At 38.3% G+C, this 21,956-nt stretch overlaps 1 protein-coding gene across 1 annotated transcript in view; it reads right to left on the bottom strand.

Annotated features, from left to right (window-relative positions):
• Positions 1-4,949: 4,949 nt before the first annotated feature.
• LOC121371356 overlaps positions 4,950-21,956 on the bottom strand; it is a 40,240-nt gene continuing 23,233 nt past the window's right edge. Inside the window, exons 6-16 of the mRNA XM_041497181.1 lie at positions 20,930-21,136; positions 19,928-20,137; positions 18,931-19,344; positions 18,063-18,194; positions 17,155-17,352; positions 16,421-16,697; positions 15,781-15,971; positions 14,476-14,808; positions 13,143-13,445; positions 12,306-12,454; positions 4,950-8,560 (exon numbers count right to left, since the gene is read on the bottom strand). Coding sequence (XP_041353115.1) covers positions 8,516-8,560; positions 12,306-12,454; positions 13,143-13,445; positions 14,476-14,808; positions 15,781-15,971; positions 16,421-16,697; positions 17,155-17,352; positions 18,063-18,194; positions 18,931-19,344; positions 19,928-20,137; positions 20,930-21,136 — 2,459 coding nt within the window. The 3' untranslated portion in view covers positions 4,950-8,515. The remainder of the gene's footprint in view (positions 8,561-12,305; positions 12,455-13,142; positions 13,446-14,475; positions 14,809-15,780; positions 15,972-16,420; positions 16,698-17,154; positions 17,353-18,062; positions 18,195-18,930; positions 19,345-19,927; positions 20,138-20,929; positions 21,137-21,956) is intronic.

Below are 21,956 nucleotides of genomic sequence, written 5' to 3'. Positions count from 1 at the left end.
TATGGCGTCAGACATATGATTAAGGACCACACAGATATTGAGAGAGGAAACCCACTGTCGCCACTTCATGGGCTACTCTTTTCGATTAGCAGCAAGGTTCGTTTATATGCATTATCCCACAGACAGGGTAGTACATACCACGGCCTTTGATATACCAGTCGTGGTGCACTGGCAGGAACGAGAAATAGCCCAATGGGCCCACCGACGGTCCCAGACCGACCGCGCGTCGAGTGAGCGCTTTACCACTGGGCTACGTCCCGCAGGGTACTGTTTGAATATAAATGTAATTGAGTTCAGTCTTATCAACATATAAGTACTTCAATACTTGTGTTTTAGATGTATCCAATACCAAACCAAACTAGTTTTATTACTTGCATGTTAATAGTTTTGTACATTAAAGTTACTAGTTTTTGTAAATAGCCAACACTCTTGCTAAACTATAGTGTTGTAAATTGTTTTGTACGTATGTGCCATCAGGCATATGAACTAAACTGAAATTGAAAGTATTCTTACGCGTTAATTATAAACGACTCGGGGTGGAACATCTTTTTATACATAAAATAATTTATTCTCTCTTTATAAAACTTTCCACCGATACATCACCCATAAAATAAAAATGTGTGTCTCACCCCTACCTCCATTCTTACCCCACCCCAAACTCACCCCGTCCCTAACCTCACGCACCTGTGATCTAAAATATAAAGTTTGTTTTTGTTTAAAGGGACATTCCTGAGTTTGCTGCAATTTTTAAGATATTAACGACTAACAGAGACTTTTTAGCGATTGTAATTACATGTCAAATATATTTTTCTGCATACAATATTTGTTGCTGTATATTAAAAGTGTTTCTGGTCGTTCTAATATTTGCACTAGGTTAAATTTCATTTTATTTCCTAAAATATTTTTTCGTATGTACGAAATTATTTTAAGACAAAATCCAGTTTGGGCTTCTTACAGATATTAAGACGACCAAAAACACATTGAATATACAGACACTAATATTCTAAACAAGAAAATATATTTAATATGTAAGTTTAATCGTAGAAATATTTTATTAGTCGGAAACATCTTACAATGCAGCAAACTCAGGAATGTCCCTTTAACGACACCACTAGAGTACATTGATTTTGTTAATCATCGGCTATTGGATGTCAAACATATGGTCATTTGACACAGACATAGAGAGGAAACCCGTAACATTGTTCCATTAGTAGCAAGGGATATTTTATATGCACCATCTCACAGACAGGATAGCACATACCACGGCCCTTGATATGCCAGTCGTAGTGCACTGGCTAGAACGAGAAATAGCCCAATGGGCCCGGCCCACCGACGGTGTTCAATCCCAAACCGACTGCGCATCAAGAGAGAGCTTTACCACTGGGCTACGTCCCGCCTCTCACCTGTGATCTAGGTTACGTAAACAAACTATTTTATTTAACGTGATCACGTAAACACACACCTGCCGCAATTTCTCACTATGTAAGTTCATCTTATTAATATTGTTTTTCCGTCTTCTCCACGTACCAAGTGCGCCATAGCTATCTGCTGATTTTTATATCATCTCTAATTACACCAGAAGTCTTTCATAAATGGAATTTTCACTGCACTTGGTGTTTGTTTAAACAACATTGCTTAAACCGACGTTTCAAGGTAACTTTGTTATTTCTTGAATTCCAGTTAGGTTCAGAGTTGTTGTGAGGTAAGTTTGTTTTTGGAAATACGATACGTGGCATGGAATGTGTTTCGGTGAGAGGCTTCATTATAATATTCAATCAAATGTTACACGTCATTCCAGAAATGGTCACTTATTGAGGGATGGGGATTTGGATTGGGAAATTACATAGCAAGACTTGCGGGTACCGTTTGAATATAAATATCCCCACACATTGCTTAACCATCGACTACTAGGTGTTACCAAAGTTAAAGGTTTGTTTTGTTTAACGACATCACTAGAGCACATTGATTAATCAATCATCGGCTATTGGATCTCAAACATACAGTAATTGTGACATGTAGTCATCAGAGGAAACCCGCTATATTTTTCACATTGACAGCAAGGGATCGTTTATATGCACTTTCCCACAGACAGGAAAACACATACCACGGTCTTTGACCAGTTGTGGTGCACTGGTTGCAACGAGAGAAATCAGTTGAATGGATCAAGGAATGAAGGAAGGAAATGTTTTATTTAACGACACACTCAACACATTTTATTTACGGTTATATGGCGTCGGACATATGGTTAAGGACCACACCGATATTGAGAAAGGAAAGCCGCTGTCGCCATTGAATGGATCAAGCGAAGTGGTTTGATTCTGCAACGCAAGCACTTCAGGCGAGCTCTCAACCGACTGAGCAAATCTAATAAAAACGATAATTGGTCTAAAGAATCCGATACAAAAGACTGATGCCAACATATAGACAATGTCTTCTGATTAGCAGCAAAGGATCTTTTATATGCATTTTGTGACAGACAGGAGGCCACATACCACGACTGTTTATACAACAGAAACAGAAACTTTATTACGACTCAGGCTGTTACACAACGGCATATGAGGTTCATGCAGTACACAATATAATACAATAACATAATAAAGTTAATACAGCAAGTCGTGAAAGGCTCGTTGGAGCGTGGAATAACACATACCTCCTACGGGATGACGATCAGGGTACAATCTATTACATATATAATGGGGAACCCCACGACCGATATTTCAAAGGCCGTGGTATATGCTATCATGTTTGTGGGATATGACATATATAATACAAAGCCGTTGCTGGACAATCAATAAGATGTCGAAAGGACACATTTTTAAACCGGTTATTTTCGTGAGAGAAAGGGTTGGACGGGCGGGTGCTCGAGCAAGAAGAGAGAGAGAGAGAGAGAGAGAGAGAGAGAGAGAGAGAGAGAGAGAGAGAGAGAGAGCGAGCGAGCGATCGGCTGAGGTAGATAGTTTCCCACGAGTATTACAACTAGTGAAACAGGACTCGTATGAGACACATGTATGAAACACATTGTTACTATTAAAAAAAGTTAAAGTTTGTTTTGTTTGACAACACCACTAGAACATATTGATTATTAATAATCGTCTATTGGATATCAAACATTTGGTAATTCTGACATAGTCTTAGAGAGGAAACGCGTTACATGTTTCCAGTAGTAGCAAGGGATCTGTTATATGCCCTTTCCCACAGACAGGATAGCACATGCCACGGCCTTTGATATACCAGTCGTGGTGCACTGACTGGAACAAGAAATAGCCCAATGGTTTACCGACGCTGTTAAAAAAGAGATATATTCTAGAAAATAGTTATATTCAGGGAAATGTAATTCACAACTGATAAACCCTAATCTAACACTTACTAAACAAAATATAAATTGTGTTTGAACGAAATTCGTCATCAAATTGATAATTAGTGCAACATATATAGAGGGTAAAAGAAATGCTTTAATCAGTATCGGTGGTGTAGTGGTTAAGTCATCGGTAGATACTGGGTTCCCCTCCCTGTTCTGGCTCCCCCCCCCCCCCCCCTAGAGCGAGTTTTACAACTCAATGGGTGTAAGGCCTCTACACCGACTTCTCCAGGACAGCACCAAAATAATTATAAATGAAATGACACTTTTGTGTTTAAACATCTGACTACCGAAGATGTTAAAATGTTACAGAAATAAATATTATGAGGAACGAATATCAGTCTACATTCTTGCAGTTAAAAGTATCACAAGAACGAACACTAAGCATGTGCAGCACAAAACTACCATAATCATCGGTAGTTACCTCCCTTGACTTATTAGCTTGGAAACCTGAAAATTACTGCCATTTGATACAAACTTTGGCTAACATTTGAAAGCTTCATTATTTTTGTATTCATTCCAGTTTATTTTCATTCTTATAACTAAACAAGGTTTAAGCATGCTGTTCTGGGCACGTACCTCAATTATCTGGGCTGTCTGGCCAAGACAGATAGGTATATGGTCACTGGTTTTAACAATAAAGTAAGAACAAAATACAAATTCAGTAAAAGAAATAAACAGACATTTTATTATGCATTCATGGTATATAATAAGGTTATGACAAATTCAATATTTGATACTGAACACACATTTCGTAAAGACGATGCTAATTAAACATGTAATAATGGACACTAATTGAACTAAAACACAAGTGACTGGTTTTCCTATGGCAGTTGTTGTACAGGGTCGATAAACTGTTTCATAAAATCATGGTCTTTTCATTTAAAGCCGCACACCCTAGTTCCATCCAGCGAAAATAAATTATAATTTGGTTAATCTACAAACCTGTAACACACTTAGATCACGTTTTTATCAAATGGAGTGAAAAAGCAGGTTTTATATCGATAAATACCATGGGAATCCCCATGTCCCAATTGCTTGAAATAATTTTGAAAGTTTGTATTCTGATGTCACCGGTAGATGTCGCTCGAAGCACAACAATGCCTACGTCACGACAAATTTCACAGACTTGGAGTGCGTTCTTTTCACCTCTCCTGGACATGTTCCAACTGTTCTGTCCTGGTTGTATCCCCTGTCCAGATATCGTAGGACTTAGCAAAATTATTGGTTTTAAGGGTTTGTAACGTTTTGTATTGAGATACTTACTTGTCTGAACTTTGTTGTTACTGAAAATGTTCACGAACTGTGAAGAAAAATCTCACAAATGAACAACAACAAATCGGATGTTGATTGCGCGAACCGTGCACGAGAAAACAAACCGAACCAAAATGATAACGGTCACGTGGTATACCAACGTCTGTGACATTGAAATGGAAATATCCCGTCTAAAAATAGATTAGACCTTGTCTGCTCAACGGTTTTTTTCTCAAACGTGCGTCCGTTTTTCAGAAATACGAAAAATGCATTTTGTGGTATTACAAACACCAGGATTACCAGGATTACCAAAAAACACTTCAGGTGAATGGAAATATATATTCTAAATAATAAACGGTAAGTAAAGTGCAAGTTTATTTGTGAAAAAATGGGTTTAATAGCGAAAAACAACGCCGTAATGGTTAACAACTAGCCGTAACTAGGGTGTGTCCCTTTAAGAGGACGTAAAGATAGAGGATATTTGTTGATGTTTGCATGCCAGTGGTGGATACAAGAGAGGAAACCAGGGGGACCCACCCCTCTTTAAAAATTAAATTGTCCCTTTTTAACAATTTGTTTCCAATGTCCATTGAAGTGCCCTTTTCACGGAATTGGCCTATGTGCCCTTTTACCCTTTATCTCTCCATAAATATATTTTGGATCCGCCCTTGTCTGCAACAGATTGGTTACAGAACTATCCCTGAAAGCCTAAAGCCGAATTTATGAAAAGGTAATTACCCCCTAGTCACGTATATAACTTTTCTTTTAGCCGTGTACATATATGTAATGATTTAAAATAAATACAGGTCAGTTACATACATAATATATTATAACATACCGTCCGCGTTTTAGACTGAAAACTTCTCTAAAATAAATGCACGATGACCTTTGTTATTGTTCGCTTTCAAACTTAAAACACTATTCCACCCATTAGTAACATATAGACGATGAACACTAATACTGAAAAATACCAACACCTGTTTACATGTTTAGTCAAACAAGGTAAAATAACAGTACGGTTTATGCATGATACAGTCCTAGCTGTCTCTAAACGACACCAGTGTATCTACAAAACATAGTCTTTGTCAGCAGTTCACCTCTCTACACGAGTCAAAAGGCGGAATAAAATCAAAAATATTATTGATAGTAAATCTTAAGGCAGAGATGAATTTTACTTATAGAATGTAGGAAATTGCATTTCAGGATATATAGTTTTTAAAAATGTTCGGAGGAGCATACTCTCGAACCCATTAAAACTGATTTGCTCCCTCGATTTCAATCAGCCCCACCCCAATGTATACTTGCTTCCGCCGTGCCTGCGGGAATAAAACAAAGCCAAAGCAGTGTGACATTATCACAGTGATATTCCTGAGTAGACAGAGCTTGAAAATAGCACGCTGTGGCGGTTAAGACCGATATATTACCATTGAACTACACATATTCTCTATTAAGTACCCGAAGAGTAGACGAACGAAGTTGTTTTGTGAACAAATACCACACATAACAATACTGATATCTTTAAGTAATAAAGCCTTTCATCAAAGTAATAACATTCCATCATCGTATAATAAAAGAACATAAACATTTATGCAAGAAACACAGAACGAATATATTTGTAAGAGAATAAATAAAAAATATACAGAAATAAATAAACCAATGCATGCGATTAAAAATGCTTTCGTTTTTAGTTTTTCAACCAAAGTTTTACTTTGTTCTTTAAATTGTTTAAATTAAAACATTAACTATCCAAAAATACAGTTCATATTAAATGTTCATACTAACAAATATAATCAAACTGCATACCTTTATACACCTGTTAACAGGCACTCATTTCTAAATATAAACAGCCTGGCGTGACCAATAGGCGGCACTTCACAATCACACAGCATTCATTATTTACTGTTATAAAAATATTTAAATGATGTGAAATATGATAAATCTCAATGTCTACAGTAGATGGAATTACACACTGAAGAATCTTTATAATCTTTGATGGTTACCAAGACGACATCCACAAATTTGAACGGGCAGTGATCACTTTGTCATCAAATGACATCATTACAATAAAAATACGACTCTTGAGTTTGTAGCCACTATAACACGTTTTCGGTCAATACATACTGTTTTAAGTTTTAAATATAATATACAATGAAACCCCGCCTAACGACCATCCCGTAATTAAGACCACTCCGCTATTAAAACCACTTTTTTAAAAGACTGGAATATTTCCTTATTTTAATAGGTAAAACTACCCCGGTATTAAGACCACCCCGCCTTTGCGGGTTATGACCAGTAAAGACAGTCCCATTGGTCGTTTTTTGGTGCATTTTGACCCTTGTATTTTTGTTTTTATCATTGTAATGCTTGAAAAATCGGCATTTCAATTTTTTTTATAAGTTTTATTGCTCAGATATATTACATATTAGTAAAACAATGCACTATTTTAATGGCTACAAACTCAGTATAGTTCAATTCTCTTAAAACGTTCACCAATCCACGGATGTAAATAGGATCTTTATACGAGAGTAGTTTTAATCCTAGTTGAATTATACACAGAGACTGAATGTTCGAATATTAACGGGACTGTCCTGAGTTTGAAGTAATTATAAGATGTTTCCGACTAACAGAGTATTTGTAAAGATAAAATTAGATGTTACATGTATGTTCGTGTTTAGAATACCAGGGTGAGTATATCCAATGTGATTGTGGTCGTGTGTTAATGTTTGCAGAAATCAGTTTTTATTTTACGTCGTAATAAATATTTTTTCGTACATACAAAATTGTTAGGAAGTAACTTCTGGTTTGTGCTACTACAAACATTAGGACGACAACAAACACCTTGTTTTTAAATACAGACACTAACATTTAGTCACCAAAAAAGGGTTCTGTTTGTCGACATTTTTATTACAATGAATGCACACTCAGAACAGTCCTTTCATGTCGACCGTGAACGATCTCCAACGAAACGAAGACTGATATTACCTAGCTGGTATTCGATAACACATTAACTAATTAGTATTTATATTCTCGGTTTCGTTTCCACCTCTTATTTAAATAATGTCATTATTTGACTGACGTTCATAACTGACATGAGCTATACATGTTAGGACTCGCATAATTCTGGTACTCACTATATGCATTATTGACAACCAAATACTACTCGTACCTAACACTGCTGCTCACGCATGCGTTTTCATTTCAATAAGGTAAAAATTACTACGATACGGACATTTCGGGAGACTGTTAACGAATCATAACCCATGTATTCATATATGGGTCTTGGTCTGGCGAGTATGATACAAGTCGAAAAGGGAACGCACTGTATCGATTGAGATCTGCACATCTGGCGACAGACGACATAGAACATGCGCTATAATTACTCTTTTTTTATTGTTCTTAATATATTAATCAATATGGAATTCTCATAATTACTGTTGGTGTTTCTGTAAAAAAATATACTTAAAGATATGAACACTGTTATTATATACTGATAGTTATTATATACTGATAGAATTTTACAGTTGTCGACCCAGACGTCAAAACACACCAGACATTTTATCTTTGCCAGACTCGCAAGACCCAGATCCAGCTTCGTTGGGGTTTTTTTGCCTAATGTTTGGCGTACACCTACCGATTAACGCCGATTTGACTGTCGCGTCAGCACTAGTCTGAAAATGTGCAGCTGCACTCACCAACCAACAGTTTAATCGGGCACAAATTAGCGATTAAACGCGACTGTCGCGTCTTTGCCTTGAACGCACCTGCCGATGAACGCCGACGCAAATGACGAGTCAAAATTAATTGGTAATTGTGTGCCAAGGATTAGAAACGTAATTGCTAGCTTCGTCTCGAAACATCCGTCGTCTCTGTCTGAGATGTATTCTACTCTACGTGACGTCATCATCATGGCTTTGCCGAAAGTATCTTTCCATCGTTTTCCATGTGAATCTGTCAACAAAAACAAAAAATAAACCATAGTTTGAGCATCCATGGAACATATACAAATGAATAGTGTGCTTATAAAAAGCCCGAACTAATCCTTATACAGTCTTTACAGACTGGAGTCAAACTAATCCTTATACAGTCTTTACAGACTGGAGTCAAACTAAAAGCCCGAACTAATCCTTATACAGTCTTTACAGACTGGAGTCAAACTAAAAGCCCGAACTAATCCTTATACAGTCTTTACAGACTGGAGTCAAACTAAAAGCCCGAACTAATCCTTATACAGTCTTTACAGACTGGAGTCAAACTAAAAGCCCGAACTAATCCTTATACAGTCTTTACAGACTGGCGTCAAACTAAAAGCCCGAACTAATCCTTATACAGTCTTTACAGACTGGAGTCAAACTAAGCCGTAACTTTAAGACTTTCACACCATCGGTTGGAGCTTCGAAAGCGAAGTTTCAGTCCAACCTTGGGAACAGAAAACTCGATACAGAAGGATCCTGGATGTCTGATTTATTGTATTTGCAATTAATCAAAATATGTAGCCAACAGCCAAAGAACATGTGAGCTGTCTAGTACGTAAACTAGAATAATATGTTAGCTGTTTTATTTGTTAGCTTGACAATAAAATGAGCAAGAATACCCACATGTCTTTGTCATAGTTAAAAATCAGTATAGACATATGACTGATAGTGAAATACACACTAGTACTTCTAAAAGTACCATGCTTTGCGATATAATCTGTACAACAAAACCGTAATACATGATCAGTGCCGTATCTCTGCACAATGCAGTCGAATGGGCATTTGGCAAAAAAGTGGTTGATTTAATGAATCTTTATTTAGTGCCTCTTCTATAGGACAGCAACTCCCGATGAGATCCTTTACTGGAGATTGTATCCCTTTTGCACCGCCAAAAGAGGACTGCCACTCACAAACTAGTTACAAAACAGTAACTAAAAGTCTTCATTAATTTGATCGATGCGATTAACAGGTTTTTAAAAATGTATTGGATTGTTTTGTGTACAATTGTTAGTTATAACTGTGAAAGAACCATATACGTGGTTATTAAATGATGTTCCCTTTTATATCAAGTTTATATGACAAATGCCCAGGGCCAAAATTATTTCACTCGGCAAAATACACTTGAAATGGAAGCTTCTGTGGGTGTGGGTAATTTTTGGCATGCTTCCATCAGAGAACTGTTCAAGCACGCCTGTCGTGGGCACAACCTCTGACTTCGCCAGAGTGTTCTATCCATGACAGTTGGAAGCTTCTTCAATTATCTTTTATTTGTCCCTCAAGAATGAAGTTTATAAACAAAGTAGTCTGATGAATACCGGGTATATTAAAGGGACATTCCTGAGTTTGCTGCATTGTAAGATGTTTCCGACTAATAAAATATTTCTACGATTAAACTTACATATTAAATATATTTTCTTGTTTAGAATATCAGTGTCTGTATATTCAATGCGTTTTTGGTCGTCTTAATATCTGTAAGAAGCCCAAATTTTAGGAAATAAAATAAAGTATAACCTAGTACAAATATTAGAACGATCAGAAACACGTTTAATATACAGTCACTAATATTTTATGCAGAACAATATATTTGATATGTATATATATACTACTCAAAAGAATTTAAGGGTCAAAAATTTATAACCAAATAAGTTTCAGAGTGTATTAGATTGATGATGTAAACTACACCAAAAATTTAATTTATTCCATATTTACAACAAACCACAAATAAACGTCACTGTATACAAAAAAGTCACATGACATGCTGTCAAAGTTGAAGGTTGTCAAACATGGATTTTACACATTAGAACATTCGTTTAATAGTGTGTGAATCCACCCCTGGCGCGAATACACTCGACACATCGTTGCCTCATGCTGTTGATCAGATGTCTGAAGAACTCTTGGGGAATGGCCTGCCACTCTGCCATAAGAAGTTGACCCAGATCATGAAGGTTGGCCGGAGGGGCATGGTTATCCCGAACTCTCCTGCCTAATTCGTTCCAGGCGTTCTCTATTGGGGCCAAGTCAGGCGAATATGCTGGCCAATCCATCCTGGCGATACCTTGTTGTCTGAGAAAGTCCGTTACCACCCTGGCGCGGTGGGGTCTGGCATTGTCATCCTGCAGAACTGCCCCGCCGCCAATCTGCTGAAGGCCTGGGAGAACCAACGGCCGGATAATCTCATTCAGATAGCGGATTCCATTCAGATTGCCATCCACCACATAGAGGGGGGTCCTGTGGTGGATAGAGATGCCGCCCCACACCATGACGCTGCCACCACCGAACCGGTGACGTTGTCTAACGTTAACGTCAGCGAAGTGCTCCCCAGGACGTCTGTAGACACGAACCCGACCGTCGTTGAACTGGAGACTAAACCTGGACTCATCAGTGAACATCACTCGACCCCACTGAACACGTTGCCACCGCAGATGAAGTGTGCACCAGTGACGTCTGGCCGTTCTGTGACGTGGTAGGAGTGGTGGTCGAACAGCCTGGCGACGGCAGAGTAGATTATTGGCTCTCAGACGATTGCGTATGGTTTGATCAGACACTCGAGTTCCAGTCGCAGTATGCAGATTGTCACGTAATCGGCGTGCAGTGGTTGTGCGTTGACGTAGAGCCATATTGGTGATGTAGTGGTCCTCTCTATTTGTAGTGCTTCGGGGTCTTCCCGAACGTGGACGATTTCGAACAGAATTCGTTGCTTGGTACCGTTTCCACAGTCGGCCAACGACACTCTGACTGACACCAAGTCTCAGAGCAACATTTCTTTGCGTATTGCCATCCTGAAGCCAAGCAATAGCCCTTCCTCGATCTTCGATAGTCAGTTGACGTCGTACCATTGTCGAATTTGGAGTGTGCACCGTACACGAGCGCAAGCTCCAATTATACGGAAATTCAGCATTGGGAACATGGAATATACATGCAAAGCGTGCAAATGAAGCGCTTTGTGAAAAAGCAAGTTATGGGCACTTAGCAGACCTTTCGCTTTCGCCCTAATTTACGTGCAAATGTAAGCATGTTTTCGCCATTAGAACTAGTAGACAGTGTCAATGACAGTGTATTTTAATTCATTTATGGGTTGCTTAGACCCACTTTCGTCAAAATGGAACAATGCCATGCGTGACATTATGGTCTAGCTAATATAATTGATATTCAGAAAATAATGTCGAAAATATCGTCTGACCCTTAAATTCTTTTGAGTAGTATATAATTACAATCGTTAAAAAATCTCTGTTAATCAATAAGATCTTAAAAATTGTAGTAAACTCAGGAATGTCCCTTTAAAAGAAAACATAGATTAAAAACTGTAACTTCAGAATGAACGAATGCATGTTCAAGGACATTGTCAAACAAAGGTAAGTACATGAATATGAGTGTGTGTGTGTGTGTTTTTTTTGTGTGTGTTTTTTTTATATAATTATGTAAAACCACAGTGAATGCAACGGATCAGCATGCGTGGAGCAAAGTTATTTGGAAATACGTGAATAATAAACGTTTTCTTATAATGGCAGCTTCTTCTTTTATGTCAATTCGCAAACACTCGACATATCGTATTATTCACATTATTTATATGACTTCAATTTAATATACGTAACTAACTGACTCCACCCAAATGGTCTTTTCAAGAAAGCAAAAATCATTCTGATGTCTTCAATGCAAGGACCTGCCAATACTATTGACAGAAGTGACTGTTTTGAACATGCGTGACTCGCAGAAATACCAACCCCAAATGTCTTGTTTTCAAACGACGTGTCACGAGACTGCGCGAGCTTTGCCCGTCTCCACAGACAGCACGTGACCAACACAATTGCGATGGCGCAGACGACAACCACAGCGGACACGACCAATGGTATCAGGACACTCTGGGGCGTGTCTGAAATCAACAAGGCAACGTGTCAGACGATATACCACTGGATCAAACAACGCCAATTGGTTACCCGCACTTATAGACATTATTGATTTATAGTTTAGTTTTGTCAAGGCAGTCGAAGTTTAGATGGTGAATGCACAGAAATGAGATACTGTAATAACTATAATATATTGATTAGAAGCTATACTATGATTTCAAATACTGTTGTGGATTTTGTCAATATATGTAAATGGTAATGATGATTGTGCATTGAAAGATAATGACAGTTAAAAGATTAGCCAATATTTTGACTTTATGTTAAGGATGAACAGAGGTAAAATTAAAATAATATTTCAAATTATTAGGTAGCTATTCTAGGTTAAACTCTTCTATGTCCAATTTTCAAACCTATGCCTCCTTGATTAATTAGCCCAGTTTGCTTTTTTAAATCATCTGGCAACACAACAGTTACCTTTCTTTAATACTCTGTAGGGCCGTAGCTAGGATTTTTTATTTGGGGGGGCAACTGAGTAGTTAATAGTCTAAAACTCCTTAAATAGTTAAGATAAGAATTTTCTTTAAGTTTCTATAATGCTTTCCGGATTTTTCCCCCCCCCCCCCCCCCCCCCCCGCTAGCTACGGCCCTGCTCTGGTGTACCACATTAAGGTGCATTATATACAATTCCCACCTACATCACAGTCAACAACTTACTTGCAGTTGCTGTACCAGTAACAAAATGGATCGTGCTGGATCTGGCCACAGAGCCGTTCCTAAACAAGACCTCCACCCGCGCAGCGTAGTTCGTCCCTGGGGCCAGCCCATCTAGGACGCACGTGGAACTGACCACCTTCAGCTGCTTGCTCTTCTCGTCCGTGTCGTTGCTGTCGCTGTAGGTCACCTGCATGGCCGATATCAGCTTCTGGATCCACGGCGACAGCGGCGACCACGTAATAGATACTGACGTGTCGCTCACTGATATCTCCTGTAGGTTGATGTTTATTCCCAAGGGAGATACTGAAATTGAAATTCAAGTCGATTTTCCTGCTTATGTTTTATACTAGGATGCAATTAAGGTCCAAATAGGCCTCAGTTGTGTTGGAAATATATCTTAGCTCTCTTAGGACATGGGCTATTGGTAAAAGTAAGTCCATACCAGCCTCAAGTCCGATAGCCCTAGCACTACAATCTGAACGATAAAGCCGTTTTCTTTAATTCAAACTCTATATTTGCAAGAGCCATTTCGAGTATTTCGAGAAAGTCATGATAACTTTATTGCAATACTATTAAGTGCCGGTTAATTAAATCCGTAGAAGGATCTTTAAACCCTTTCTGGATTAGAGAGACAAGACATGACTGATTATTAAAATGTAATTTAATTATTTAATAAGAAGGACCAGAAGACAGAACATTTCTCTTAAGTAATTTTCTTAATCACAGCTTCTCAGCATTTAATCCTTCTTTTTGCTGCAACGTAGACATAAGCGTACGAGACAAAGACGCGCGGAGGGGGCAGTGGACTACTGCCCCTCTATTGCTCGGGCAAAAATTACAGAGATATTCGGGAAACATGTGCTAACCTGAGACCTTTTTACCATGTATTTCCATCATTCAATACTCAAACTTAGTTGTAATCCATGCAAAAATACGTAGTGATTCGTTTACAACCGTATATAGCTATTTGGTAGCAATGCTAATATGAATAAATGTTGTTATCCAGATCAGGCATTTTCATTTAATTCGGGTGAAATTCAGCTTGTTCCTCCCCAACCCCTACAAATATGGAAGCCCGTACGCTTATGACCGTAGATCCATGTTTACATCTTTTAAAACTGACTACACTTCTATTTTCTATACTAAATATATAAAGCACACGAATGGCCAGAAAAGACATGCATCTGTCGGTGTTGAAGAGACAAGGATTGGGATGTGGAGATAATAACACATTGAAGTACAGGATCAGTCAAAATGGGAACAGAGGAGGACTGAACAGAGGATAATTGGAACAAAACCCCACAAATACCTACATAATCGTTGGTATACTCACGCCCGTATGACTTCGTCATAAATTCCAACATGGACACCGATACCCGATTATTCTTCTCCATGTCCATCAGGAGAACTAGTCTAGCTTTGTAAGTTCTGGCAGCCTGTAGACGCGTCAGTGTGTGTCTGGTCACGTGGGGGTCCATCTGACTAGACTGGTTCCAATTGCTGTAGTGTTTTTCCTTGTACTCGATTTGCAGACCGGTGACGTAATTAATGACGTTAATATCCAATGGATCCCATTTCAAAATGGCAGAATCTGTAGAGACCTCGACGGTTGACAAAGATACGTTCAAACGAATTGTGTTTTGTGTCTGTGCAATTTCAGCCTCAACTGTAAGAACAAAAGAGCGATTCATTTAGCTTTCTACGTTTTATTTGTTTTAATTAATGAGATGTCGTAAAACGTGTAGAGCACGACATTTTAAATAAATATATAGTTGGTACCGTGCTGGGGACGACATTTCAAACAAATATGCCGATGTAGGGAACATTTCAAATAAATAGTAGTAGAGTAGCCGTGTGGTTGAAAGAGGAGAGAGCTGACAGTGTTTTAATTCCCGCGACTATCAGATCTGCCTGAATATACATGGACAAATGTTGTAGAAGACATTGGATGGCCTTCGATTCTTACATAAAGGTCAGCCTTCTCAGTTTACCTCTGGATCGGAAAGAGTAATTTGTATAACAAACTAAAGTTTTCCAAAAACGTTAATAGGATATTGATATTCTTAACGATTCAGAGGCAATAATGACTGTTGAATAAAGCGTGAACTAGTAGTGAGAAAATAAAACAGGCTCTCCCATCCACTGGAAAGAAATATCATGTTAATACATCATTATAACCAAAGCATATTTAAATTCGTAGTAATCTGCATAAATCTAAGAACAAAACCCAACAAAAACAATTATATTATGATTACAAATTTAATATACATGTATTTCAATAATTTAAAGCTCGAATATCGCCAAACCATGATTTTGTTTTACTATGTCAAAATACGAATATAACTAGAGCTTGGAGAGACGTGGATTTTAACTAGTACTCGATATAATGACATGCATTGCTTCAGTGTACAAGTTTCACCACAAAGAGATCAGACGCACCCCACAACCCAACACGTCAGTATGATAAAAATTGAATTTTCTAGTCACCTCAAATCGAAGTATGGCGCATCACGGGAATAAAATAAATTTGGATAATTGTTTCTAAACACGTAATTATTCAAATATATCATATAATCAGCCTTAATAAATACGTTTCGTCTACACACTGTACTAAAACTAAAACAAAATAGATATTTACCACATATATTTCTAACAAACACGTATCCTTGATCACAGTCGTACAGAGGTCCGATGACTTCCTCCAATCCCGAGCTGACAAACGTTGTGTTATCAACAGTGATGGAGACGCTAGAAACGTTGAAAGCGGAGGCAAATTCACCTACAGCTTCTTCAAGCTTCGATTTCGTTCTCGTCATGTTTTTCTTGTCGCTGTATACAATAAACTCTCATTTAGACATACGTTAAAGGTCGTTGTGGTATACAAGACGAAGCGCAAGGGATGTTTGAAAAAGCTTAGCGCTATTCATGTATTTGTAATTTAATGTTTTTAGTTATTACCCTCTGAGTTTCCCCCAATCATTGTAGTGTTATGGCAGAGTTATGTCTATGAGCCTGAAGACGACAAGCAAATACATTATACTATAGATACAAAAATACGAGAACCGCATAAACAAAGTATTTACGTAGGAAACATACTGTTAATTACCATGCAAGGCAAAGTACGCGTATTTCACACTACACAGTTCTTGACTCATATTCGCACCACTGTTTTTATCAAGATGGACATTACATTATTTGACAAATAACATTTTGTATTATGTAGATTTATATATTAGAATTAACTTGGAGTTACTCAGTATCTTGGTGAGTGCACGCACCTTACTGTAAGAACAAGATGAAGATCAACAGTCATATCCCCCACGGCTCGTCGTTCACGAGATGCTACAGAACCCGTGATTGGACATTTAACTTTGATCTCCATGGTGTCACACAGTTCCTTCCGTTGTGAGTTCCTGCTGGAGCACACGGGACGGCGCTTCATATAGTCCAGAAATACTCGCTGGAAATTTTCCTTGAAGGTGGTCACCGGTTCCGTGCACTCGCCTCCAAAAGTGATCATAAACGAAACTGAGACGGTTCTCACTGGGTGGGTTACTGCAGAAAATAAAAACGACAATTTTTTAGTATATCCAAAGTCGTATTTCTATTCAAAAAATGTAAGGCAAACTTTTTATCTCAATGAAGGGATTGATCAAAATACAGCTGATAATGATATCGGTAGTTCGAGATAGATACAGTGTAACAATTATGCCATAGAATAATTTCTTAACCTCGAGATATCCCAGATGTCCAGATAACGAAGTTAATATATAAAGTCATAAACATGCACATCATTTTACATAGCAAAGCAATTATGGAATCTCAAGATTGCAAACATCGAAATAACGAAATGTGTTTATAAAGTCGTAAACTTAGTCCACTTAGCATAACAATATATTAAGTCTGCAACCAGTAGTGGACATCAATGCCGACGAGAGAGAGAGAGAGAGAGAGAGAGAGAGAGAGAGAGAGAGAGAGAGAGAAGAGAGAGAGAGAGATGAACCAAACATACATGGTGTACACATCCAGAGAGGACAACAGTGATCCGCTAACATCTTCAGCTGACATCCGGGTCGTGGAGTATGGTCCATCTCTGGACAGATGCTAGAACAGATCATCTTCCCACTGTCACAGCGACAGCGCTTGTCACAGCCTTCACGTATCTGCTCGCCATGCTGGAGAACCAGGTTCTTATAACGGCAGCCGGAGTCTACGCGAATAAAAAACGATAGGTATTTATTAAGTTGAGTTTCCACCAGGGATTAAGTCGAGTTTAGGCAGACATGAGGAAACAATGCCTTGACAATGGATTAATTTTTATTATCCTCTGTCGCTTGCAGTTTCTTTGAATATCAAATATGGAAAACAGATCCATTAAGGCATTAAAATAAAACTAAATATTCTAACTATTCAGGTCAGAGTCTAGCGCTTTGTCTACAGGAGGACTGCCACTCCTAAAGACAATACGTCCTATTTTTGTCAGTAGTATATTCTGTAGGAGGAATGCCACCCCAAAATATGTTTTAAAAATTTAAATCTGCACCAAGAGCTCATTGGATATTTATACAGCCGAAATGGCATGCACTGGATGGTAAATATGTATCGAAACAGCAACTTCAAATCGCATGGCTTTGTGCATAATCCCTGATGTACAGAAATATAACCATGGTTACTATTAATACATTTCCATCCTTACCATAATAAAAAAAAAATGCCGTGGAAAACATCTCCATGGCATATGTTTAGTAGTTTTGCGGTTATTGTGTATGAGAGGAGTTTAATTTATCAGTGTTACAAAATATACAATAATTACTTAAGAAAATTGAACGTTCGACGGTAAAATAAATGCCAGGGAAAACTGAAAACTCTGCGGTAAATGTCTATGAATGAGCATGTTCAAATGATGATGTTGAAACGTACCTTTAGGGAAACACTTCCACTCTGGACAGCACGTGTGGTTGGCCTGCACGAGGACGGGCCTTGGACAGGAAGCAGACGGCACCATGATCACCTCGGCACTTGGACACCGGTCTGTACACGTCAACGGCTCGTCTGAATAAATTAGATACAGACATATTGGGAGGAAATACATATTAATGGAATTTATTATATGTTAAACACAAACACGTAATATATGCAGTGGGAATACATAGGTCAAATGTTATAGATTATACACACACACACACACACACACACACACACACACACACACACACACACGCACGGGGTAAAATACATCATTTATTCTTATTCCTCAATGCAGTCAGGTCGAATTTATAGCAGAGCTGATCTTAAGCGATGCTGACAATTGAACATTTTAAAACTTACACTCTTTTTATAAGATATCTCAAATGTATTCATATGCATCTTTCTATAAAATCCACCTGCCTCCTGCCTCCTCCCTCGACCCTATCCCCCAAAACCCTCAAAACCATTTATTGATAAGTATATGATAAATTTTATTATTTTATTCTTCATGTTATAGTAGTATTGAAAAAAGTTTGTTTTGTTTAACAACACCATTGGAGCACATTGATTAATTAATCATCGGCTATCGTAGTCATCAGAGGAAACCCGCTACATTTTTTTCTAATGCAGCGAGGGATCTCTTTTATATGCACTTTCCCACAGACTGGAAAGCACATACCACGGCCTTTGTCCAGTTGTGGTGCACTGGTTGGAACGAGAAAAAAAAGTAGAATTGAATAATAATGTAACTGTTCTTGATTTAATAGTTTTATTCTGCAAAGTTTAGCAGTCACACTAAGAATGAATGCTGTCTTACTACCTGTTGCGAGTGTCTTCACAGCTATAGCCCCAGCAAAGCCAGACTCCACTCCTACTGTTTCATCATCGTGTTCCTCCGAGCTGACTGACCGGATCTTGAAAAAGTAGGTCGTGTCCGCCTTCATACCGGAAATGGTCACGTAGATGCGCCGCTCTGCCCGGATCGCGCCTGTCGTTTGCAGGAGTTCCGTCGGCGACATCAGCGGCTCGTCCTCGCTGTGCACGTACTCAGGGGTGAAGGTCGTTTTGTGCCAGCCGTGTGTTAGGTTGGTGGTGATATTCTCGCTGCTCACATACAGAATCTCAAAACTGTGGGCAGGAGGGGTGCGTTGTTTCGTAACGACGTTGAAACTCAGTGTAACAGAATGAGGGCTGTACGAAGTTCCAAACAGATCTCGTATGATACTTTTTAAGTCTGAAAAAAAATAGTTTAGAAATTCTATCATTAATGCTGAAAGTTATAGTGACACAATAAGATTAAAGATGTAAAAATACGTTAAAATAATAATGATTTGTTTTTAACAACAATCAACATTATATACATATTTAAAAATTTTTTTAAATAGTTTTGTTTATTAATTTTGTTTATTTTGTTACCTCAGCAATAAATAATTTCAGTTACTGGGTGTCAAATACTGGTAAATATATGGAGAAGATAGAAAATAATATTAATATAAAAATTAAACAATAAAAATATTTTAGTAGTCATTTGAATAACTATTTTAGTAGTCACTCAAATAACCATTTTGTATGTCCTGACATTCGCTTTCTAATAAATAAAATATAACACTCACTTGTGTTGAAAGAAATATATTACACTGGTTGAAATATTTAATATTACCCTCAGTCTTTTAAAGACTTTTATGGTCATTAAAAACATTATTTTCTATGTCTTAACATTAATATTTCTGATAAATAAAGCATAACACGTGTGTGTTGTAAGAAATGTATTACATTGACAGCCCAATCATTAAACTACTAGTATCTAGTGTGTTTACCTGGATTGTCGCACCACAGAGTCTCACAGCACCCATCAGTTCTGACGTGGGGTTTCAGACACAGCGGGCTGGGGGCTGGGGGGATCACTGGCTTACAGCGGGGGGAGCACTCTACCGAACTGTTGGCAGAGCATACGCACAACTCACATCGCCTGTTGGGAAAATAGTCTCCCAACAGATGCATTGTTTCTTCGTACAGGCAGGCATCCACTGTAATAAAACAAAGTACACATGATACCATCGTCGTCTTCGTAATTACCAGTCGCCAGTTCATCATCATTAGTATCATCATGATAATTTGCATGGGTCATTATAATCATATACTTATGGTAAGTACCACCATCATCACCTCCATCATAGATCACAATCAAGATTCCAAATAAAATGGGGAAAAAACATTTCAAATCTTAATATCAAATTCAGCCCTCTTAATATTTAGAATATATGTAGTACGATTTACGTGATATATTACTTTCACCAACCTACTGACTATGTAAAATAGACGACCATTGCAGCAGTAGAATGAGGTTTGCACTCAAGTTAAACATATCGAAGAATGACGTTACACCTACATCCGTCCCTTTCAGAAGTAACTAAAACGCATCTCTTCGAACAAATGACAGTGAGCTTAGTTTGACGCTAAATCTTGAATGAATGTCACATAGCTGGAACCACTGAAATCGTTAGAGGGTGATCGCCACAAACATATATATGTCTTTAACGTAGCCAAGGATTATACCACCCTGGGACCAGTTAATGACCATGTCAGAGTCCCAGTCCAGGATGGACATGCCTGGACCTTGAATGGACATGGACATTGCAAATTTTGGTTCATATCAAAGTGTTACTTCCAACTAGAACGTCAAATGTCATGGAATGGCGGACTACGAACTTACTGGATCGTCAACGAGACAAGATCAGTGATATGAATTAACATTAATTATGGGTAATAAATGGGATATTAAAGCTCGTTTAATATCCTTTAATTATGACACAACTCACCAGGCGGCAGACACTCGACGACGTTACAGCAGCCGGTAGGAGCTCGTTTGGTGACGGGCGACGTGCAGTTGTCGGGCACGACGGGCTCGACACAGACGTCTTCACAGACGACCTCCTCCCCGCAGCTACACAGCTGACACTTCTCCTCGTCCATCCACTCGTCGCCGTACGCGTGCACGACGCCGTGGTAGCGACACGTGCGGTTACCTGAAAATACAACATAAGTTCTGTATGCTTCACCCAGTGTGTGAAAACAAATAATATACGCAAAGGGTCGTTTTTACTTCTTTGTTTTCGAAAACGCAAGTGTTCATGCATTGTAAATATATGTAATTACATGCGAGGTTCATATAGACTGGATGTTGCGCACGTGTGTGGTCCGGATAAAAAAAAACCCATTAGTTTCAATCAGAGCGTCTGGACTGGATGCGTCCGATGCATGCTTCTGTAAAACACATGCGGCCGGATGCCATGAAATAATCGTATATGGTGTACATGTATATGCTCAAAAACGCAAACAGCAGACGCAACAATCGCAAGAGTCGGACCGCTCACACGCGCCGCATTCAGTCTACAAGTATGTATGAGCCTTAAGATAAAAACAAACTTTGTAAATTCAACCTGTGGTGTATAAGCAGGTTGGTATAAAGTAAGACACTGGTAACGGTGACATAACAGTTCTCAAAATGGTAAACATTGTATCGCTTTCTCGAAATGGACATTATTATTGACCGTTTGGAAAGTAAAATGCATGACGTTTTAAAACAAAAAAGTAAGTTTCTTGTATTTATCAGGACTTGTATGAAATAACTTTTATTAACTGCTTCATATATCACATGTCTGAATGAATATATGAATGAATGTTTAATGACACTTCAGCAGGCAGAAAGTCGGCTGTTGGGTGTTAAAGGTAAGTTACCACACATTCTGTTGTAAAATTTATATTCATACATCCAATAAGTTATTAAAATACAAAAATTGTCAAATGGTTATAAACACTCGTTTTGTCTTGGAACTGCTAAAGAGT

This window comes from Gigantopelta aegis, chromosome 4 (genome assembly GCF_016097555.1).
Source record: "Gigantopelta aegis isolate Gae_Host chromosome 4, Gae_host_genome, whole genome shotgun sequence".
NCBI classification, from domain to species: Eukaryota; Metazoa; Mollusca; class Gastropoda; order Neomphalida; family Peltospiridae; genus Gigantopelta; species Gigantopelta aegis.
This window is presented reverse-complemented; position numbering and strand designations above follow the sequence as displayed.